This window comes from Coffea arabica, chromosome 4e (assembly GCF_036785885.1).
Source record: "Coffea arabica cultivar ET-39 chromosome 4e, Coffea Arabica ET-39 HiFi, whole genome shotgun sequence".
NCBI classification, from domain to species: Eukaryota; Viridiplantae; Streptophyta; class Magnoliopsida; order Gentianales; family Rubiaceae; genus Coffea; species Coffea arabica.
The window spans coordinates 10194012-10201418 of NC_092317.1; the positions used below are offsets into that span (position 1 = coordinate 10194012).

The window sequence follows — 7407 nt, forward strand, 5'->3', positions numbered from 1 at the left end:
GAATGCAATTGGCAGTCTTAAATTTGAGAACAAGTCATCGTTGCGATGCAGTCTTTCACCTAAAACGTTCCGTCGTTTAGTTCAGCACAGGCTGCACAGCAGCAGTGTGTAATTTTCTCCAGTCCTAGTGTCTGTGGCGCCCACCGGGCCACCACCCTTTCCGTGGGAACGCACCTACAAGGCAAAGAGTCTATGTATATGCTTGTCCGACGATATAAATAGAGGCGCAACACAACAGAGGTGGCAAACCCATTGAGAATTTTTCTTCCGGAGAATTACCAGTCTCAGAAATGTGGGGAGAACTCAGGCTTGCAGCTATCAACTTCATCTTGACCTTGAAGAATTTCGCTGAGGGTCAGGGCTTCCCGGCATGGAAATGGTGGGAGTCTCGAAACGGGGGCGCCCAACAGTCGCCAACCATGGAACTCCAACTCCAACCTAGTGCAGCATCTCAACTTGAGGAGCAGCCGTCCCTGCCTACCTTCCGGCAACCAAATAATAATGGCGATGATCAGAACCCCAACTTCGTCGACTATGTGATGAAGATGCAGTGGGCGTTTCTGGTCATTGGAGTTTGTATTGCAGCCTTTAGCGCCGCCTTGCAAGCTCTCAAAACCCCTGCACCTATCCCTCCAACCTTTCACTGGTGTTGCATGCTTCTGGAGCTGGCCGTTCTTGCTTTGTTGGTCTCCGTTTACGTCTGCCGCCGTTACGAGACGGCATCTCTTGTCATGGCACATGTTGCAATTTTCTTGGGCGCCACTGCATTCGTGCTGGCCATTGGAGTGACTTTTCCGGCTCCGCTCACTGGGATATCCATCGCACTCTACTTCGTTGCAATCCTCGCAATCATCTTTGCAAATCGTTGAATCTCCTGCTCAGGTATTTGTTTATTAACTTTTTTCTTTTTCTTTTTGGCATTTTTCAGCATATTTTGATTTTTGTTTTGCTATATACATATCTACCTGGCTGAAACAGGGCTTGCCAGGACGTACTACTGTGTTATTCTCTGAAATGCTCGAACATCTTCGCTGATTTGATGATACCAAAATTCTCCTAAAAGTTAAGCTCATGCTTCTTCGCTTTGTCTTTTCATTTGTGTGTGTGTTTTTGGAAGGATTGTTATCCATGTATTTTACGAATGCGTGTAAACAGGCCAAACAGACAAGATGTTGTTGTTGTCGGAAATATGCAAGTCACGTACTTCATTTGCCGACTAGTCCAGTTGTTAAATTCTCAAGGATGTTTTATGATTTCCATGTTCGTACTGTTCCATTCTTGGAATGTGAACATCATGCTATAATTGAATTTCTGGTTATATATAAGTGGATCTTTTCCTGTTCTGAAGACTGTGAAACCTATTATTTATTGGATTGACGGCACTGAATTATTTATTTCACAAAAAAGAAAAAGACAGAACAGAAAATTCGAGTGTCAATATATAGAGGTTTTAATTTCTGCACCTGATGATTGGTTTTATTGCAGTGCATGCAACGAAGGAAGAAAGGATGTGGATAAGAAATTAGGAATAATTAGAATTGTTAACCATAATCCAACATAAAAAAAAAAAAAAAAAAGAAGAAGAAGAAGCAGAAGCCATGATTGACTTTTTATTCTCTTTAAGAAATAAAGAGATCCCTTCAAGGAAACTTGAATTCAACATCGAAGTTGAAATTCCACAAATCTTGTGCCATAAAGACTTAATTAATGGTAGGGCAAGAATGCACTGGATGTACAAATCAGAACCCAGGTATAATTAAAATCTTGGTCTTCTATCATAGAGCTTCTGATGAAGTAATTAAGCACAGGAAAGTACTGATATGCTAGCTTTTTTCCTTCTAATATCTCCTGCAAATTAGAGCTTCAAGATAATATATAATAGTTCAATAGCATAAAAGTGCCATTCATACCCTGTGATAACCGATGATGCAGTGCTGCCATAATGCTTGCTCAAGAGTACAAGTAAGAAAGCAAAATGGCTCCTCCTCACAGATAAAAGAATACTGATGCATTATCTGGTATCATGATTCATTACAAACATACAATGCAATGCCACCCCAAAATGTAACACGCTGATTACTTTTCTGTCGTGATTTAACCAAGCCTATTTGACTGACATCAAGGTAAACTGTAGTGTCTTCCACCACTAAAGAGTAACCTGATATCCAAATTGTGTTGTATTACATAGAGAACAGACAAGCCTAGAAAATAGTTGATATGATGACTTCCTGAAAGAAAGCAGCTCGCTGCGTTCTCTCCTCATAATTTTGTTCTTGAACTGCATCTGGAAAAGATGGTCTGTTGCTGCAAGAAGAAAATTGATCAGAATTTTGTCACCCTATCTTGAAAGTCAAGGTGATGCACAATGGAACTCTAATCTTTCACCAGTTCACCAACGGAGAGAATATGGCAACTATTCTGTTATTCCTTCCTTTTATTACAAAATGCTGTTGATCATTTGGTAATTTTCAGATGAGTAAAATCTTTAAATTGCACATTCATTCTTGATTAACTTCAGACAGATTGGATTGAAGAAAAATTTGCAATGACATGACATATTTGCTAAACAGAGGCTCTGCCGCCAGAGCAAACAACAAAAATGCTACACTATTTTCAAATCAACTGGCAAGCAGACATAGGAAAAGTAATGAAGCAGCTTCTATCGAGTACGATCGTTCGCATAGACATTAATTTGTCAAGCATCATTCACTGTTCTGCATTTCCAGTTCACTCTATCCTGTTTACATGCTCTGGCAACTTTCTCATAAACTCACTGCAGTGGATTGCCATTAAAATGCCTTCCATTTTCCAAATAGCCCTACTTTAGCTTACTATTTTCACTTCGATTTTTTTGGTTTTTGGGGGAGAGAGGTGAGGAGGGGGGGGGGGTTGTGGTGGAGGGATTGGAGAGCAGAGGTGAGACATGATAAACTACACAGAGAGGTAGGCTATAATATCAAGTGAAAGTCAGACAAGAAACTCGAGCATCACCAATAATATGAATTCACTTCAATCTAAGGAGAATCTTATGAGATCTTTTATTCATGTTAAGCTATCCGCTCCACCTTATTCCCACTACAAAAAGGAATGAAAGGACAAAAAGGATTAAATGAAAAAGATAGCTTATATCCAAGAGGAATAAAGATACAAGTAATACTAGTTAGAACTCACCTTATTCCCACTACAAAAGGAATGAAAGAACAAAAAGGATTAAATGAAAAAGATAACTTATATCCAAGAGGAATAAAGATACAAGTAATACTAGTTAGAACTCACCTTATTCCCACTACAAAAGGAATGAAAGAACAAAAAGGATTAAATGAAAAAGATAACTTATATCCAAGAGGAATAAAGATACAAGTAATACTAGTTAGAACTCTTCTTCTTGGTAGTGCTCTTATTGGGCTTGCCATGCAAACAACTCTCCAGACACGTGATAACTGACATTGATATACTGAAAGGCAATAATTAGGTGGTGAATATTGTTCTGTAACTTAGAAAGTTTGTTTTCTGGATTTCCAAAAGAATACAAAGAATGTTTTGATCAGTTGTTGTCATTGCATTTTAAATCATCTGTAATTCTTTTATCTGCAATTTGGCTTCAAAATCAAGAAGACTGGTCAGCGTCAGAGTCATGTATAGATCTTCTCCTATTGAAATAAGGTACTTCTATGCTATATCTACACTTTGCTGTTCTGGCAAGCTGTTCCCGCTAAATAATAAAACATTTATATCCTCCTTTTCCTCCTCCAGCAGAAAATTTACGTAGAATCCTGTAGAATTAGAGAGCATCTCAAAGTCTTAATTCCTATGATAGTGATGATCCTCAGTGTGACACTTGAAAACTTAGAATGCAATGGTTACAGGTTTATCATCTATCATGAAATTATACAGCTACTTTTTATCAAGATGAGTAACCCAATATTATCAATTACTAGAAAAGAAGTTTAGGAAGCAGACATTTTATGGCATTACATCTTAAGTAAAATACCAATGCTATTCATTTTCCAATCAAAGCAACCTAGATGATCTTAAGTTGGTGTTCTTTTCTCTTTAAATTATTGCCTTTGATAAGGTTAGCCCATTCAAATGTTTTATGACTTTCTTATTTATTTATCTCCATGAAAGCCATAGCTATTTCACATCCTCTACGTGGCTCATTATAACTCCAAAAGCCAAAATTATATATTTTACTTAAATTACAGCTACAAACACCACTCAAAGAGCCAGATCATCTTATACAAGTGAAAAAATTATGTTCATATAATTGGGCACACCAAATTTTGCTTTTGAATATTTCTGGAAGAGCAAAGAATGTTCAGCTTGAAAATATTGAGTTTATCAACTTCACTTCCTGTATATTCTTTCATCCTTTATGTCTTCTTAACACTTCAATAAACAATTTTTTTCAAGTAAATATGTCAAAGTAGTGTAATCCAATTTAGCAATTCGTATTTAGAACAATCTTTCCTGTTATACTGTGAACATGTCTGGGAAAAACTTAATTCAGGTCAAACCAAAGAAACTATAACAGATGGAGAGTATTTTGAGATTATGCATTCATGACCTTTATCTCTTCAGTTCATTGATCATTGCTTCTCCTCCAACATACAGGCATGGTCTTCAATGTACAGTTCTGCTAGCCATATCCTATCAGGCGTGTTATTCAGAAAGTGACTCACTACAAAGTGAAACTCTGACCTTGCCATGCCCAGTCCTAATAGGTATTACCTTATTCTTGATTTTGCTCTAGATGTCTCGTTATAGAACATTAAAAGGTAACTTCTAAGTTCGCTTGGATCTTTTGGCCTCATAATGTTCAAAGGTTCAGGGGTCCTATGTGATCTGTATGCACAACTAGTTAGAAAAATGAAACCACCATCTGATTCTAAGTTTGTCTCCCCTCAAAACAGGTGACATTTGACGACCTGTTAAAATACTTGAATGTACAAGAATTGTACAAGTTCCTACAGAACAAGCAAATTCCAAACAAATGGTATTATGTTGTTTACATCTCATCTCATGTGGCCTTTTTAGTTCATAATGAGCTTAAATTAGGTTCCCTTAATTAAAAAATTAGCCAACCAACACCAGCAGTATGAGCTTTAGAGCTCTTTATATAGCATGAAATTTAAGTTCATAAATGCATATAGTAGTAGGCTAGACTGAAATCTTAGGGAGGAAGAATTTACCTGTCTGCATTAGCAGTTGAGTCAGTGCAACTAGAAGACACATCTTTTTTGCTGTCTTTAGGGTCTAAAAAAGGTCTTGAACAAAGAAATGGTGAAAGGAGTGGATCTGGAGCAGGTTCGTGCCCGTCAGACTGACTACTTAATGAATTTGAACCAAGAAATGATGTTAACTCTCGCAAGTCCTTGCCTACTGTTGCTGAGGTGTTACTCCACATGCCTGATTTTTGAGATTTTCTCCGGCGCTTCAATAGTTTAACATTGTTCAGTTATCGGTCGATATCACATCAAGTTGAAGTCCAGAAAGGGATATACCTTCACCGATTGAGAATGCTGCATTGTGAAATGCCCGATTGCATCTTTTCCCAGAGTTGCTGCACATATTGGGCAGACCTGGAATATAGGATAGAAAAAGACCATCAAATTGCGACACCAAATTAACAGAATCAGCAAAGAAAATCCTTTCAAATTGACCAAACTAAAAGCAGAGAAAAAAAAAAAGGAAAGGAAGTTGGTTTTTTTCCCTATCTGACAGATTAAAGCACACTACAGGCGCAAAGATCATCATCAAAATTTTGTGCTTCTTATTTGTCAGAAAGACAGAGTACAGTGACATGTAAGGCCTTCAAATGCAAAGAAGTAGATATAATAGGAGTAACGTTTGTTAACAATGTTAATGGATTATACCGCATTTTTCAAGTCAAAACAATGCTCTTCTTGCAAATGGCTACACAGCACTGGAACTTCAATTTCTACATAACAGAAAGGGCAGGGAAACCATGCTCTAACATCATCTTCACCTTCATCTCCTATGGCCAAATGGCTATCTGTGCAATTAGGAAAAAAATAAACAATTTAAAGATGGGAGTTTGATGAACTTATCATCTTTATCATCACCACCACCAAAAATAAAAAATCAAGGTTGACTGCAGAAAACAGCAATTGGTCCATCAAGCAACATTACAAGTTCAAGAACTTTGCTCCTGAATAGACTCACTTGTTAATTAGATAATAAAAGTTAATTAGCCATGTATAGAGACCCTGACAACTACTATCTTTCTAAAAATTTGTCTAACAAAAAGTAAGTCCAGAACAGTGGAAAAAGAAACTGAATATCAAGATTTAGCTATATCTTGCAAGGCAAAATCTAGAGAAACTATCAAGTCAATAATCAGTTCCATAACCACGCCTCAGCAGAACAAAAGATTAATCATTTACCTTCTATTACCTCAAAAATCCATAACCTTCGCAAATTTTGAAAGAAAAAACAAGAAAAACAAAAAGGGCTGGGTTGAAATTACTTGTATTTACCAGAATTGTTCAGTCTGGCAGCTTGGACAGCTGAAAAATGTTTAGCTGTGTGAATTCTAGCAGCCCAGAAATCCACATCCATTTCTGCTTCGCTTCGCTTACTTCTCTGACAAATGAAAAATGAGAAGTACTTAAAGAAGAACTGATTCACCAGACAGTGAAATCTAACAAAACCAATTGGTTAGATTGACTTCAGAAGATCATGAGAGATTGAAGTGAAGAAAAGAAGAGTGGCTGCTGCTGCTTTTTGATTGCTCATGTGCTCATGATGTGCTGTTGTGTTGTACTAATTTGTATTCTTGTGATGAGTGAGGTGTGAGGAAAGCTTTTTATAAGAGAGGGAGGGGGGATCTGGCCTGACATTTCAGTAAGCTTTTCTGACACTCAAAAGGTTGGTTTATAGATGTCTGACACGTGGCATCTTAATCTCATCTTTCTCTTTCTTTTGGATAATTTCAGAAACCTTCTATGAGGTTTTCGACTCCTTCATTGGCTTCTTTTCAGATTTTGAAAGTTGCACTAATCTCTCTTAAAGTTAATTATCTTATAATATTTAAATTTAACTAATCATTAAAAAATAATATTAAAAGAAAAAAAAATATAATATCATTATTATCTTTCATTTATTATATTATTTAATTAATTTAATACCAACTCATACATTAAAGAAAAATATTAAAATTTGTTAATTATTATTAGGGATCAAATTATATATAGCATCAAAAAATAAAAAAGTTATCTTATATTTTTCACTTAACACAAAATTCAAATTACTCTTTTCACTTATATATCCATTGTCAAACATGATTAACAATAAATAATCAAAAAATTTACAATTAAAATATTATAGAGAACAAATTTTAACATCATAAATATTTTTGTCAACATATTAAGGCTAGTTGTTGAG

General features: G+C 36.2%; 1 protein-coding gene and 1 long non-coding RNA gene across 5 annotated transcripts; one reads left to right on the plus strand and one right to left on the minus strand.

Annotated features, from left to right (window-relative positions):
* Window positions 1-263: 263 nt before the first annotated feature.
* On the plus strand, window positions 264-1343 carry LOC140006032 (uncharacterized). The gene is made up of 2 exons (XR_011813616.1): window positions 264-882; window positions 979-1343. It is a non-coding gene; the product is annotated as an uncharacterized lncRNA (long non-coding RNA).
* A 648-nt stretch (window positions 1344-1991) lies between these two features.
* LOC113742709 (protein DEHYDRATION-INDUCED 19 homolog 5-like) lies at window positions 1992-6869 on the minus strand. 4 transcript variants are annotated; one of them, XR_011813617.1, is made up of 6 exons: window positions 6501-6828; window positions 5877-6016; window positions 5505-5582; window positions 5193-5434; window positions 2992-3075; window positions 1992-2298 (listed from the first exon to the last, which is right to left on the minus strand). XR_011813617.1 is itself a non-coding variant. In XM_027270628.2 (5 exons), exons 1-5 carry the CDS (start codon window positions 6580-6582, stop codon window positions 2202-2204), a joined length of 645 nt encoding a protein of 214 aa, XP_027126429.1. In that variant the 5' UTR covers window positions 6583-6869; the 3' UTR covers window positions 1992-2201. The 4 variants fall into 4 exon arrangements, 3 of the variants coding, with proteins under 3 accessions (XP_027126429.1, XP_027126430.1, XP_027126431.1); XM_027270628.2 differs by lacking the exon at window positions 2992-3075 and having other exon boundaries at window positions 1992-2304; window positions 6501-6869; XM_027270629.2 differs by lacking the exon at window positions 2992-3075 and having other exon boundaries at window positions 6501-6829.
* Between the last annotated feature and the right edge of the window lie 538 nt (window positions 6870-7407).

What these genes read in the sequence shown, in the direction of transcription:
- LOC113742709 (XM_027270628.2), bottom strand. Translation starts at nt 6,582, where the DNA reads ATGGATGTGGATTTCTGGGCTGCTAGAATTCACACAGCTAAACATTTT. An exon ending in TGCCAGACTGAACAATTCTG is followed by an intron (nt 6,017 to 6,500) that starts GTAAATACAAGT and finishes CTAATTGCACAG; the next exon opens with ATAGCCATTTGGCCATAGGA. An exon ending in TCAACTGCTAATGCAGACAG is followed by an intron (nt 2,305 to 5,192) that starts GTAAATTCTTCC and finishes TTCTTCTTGCAG; the next exon opens with CAACAGACCATCTTTTCCAG.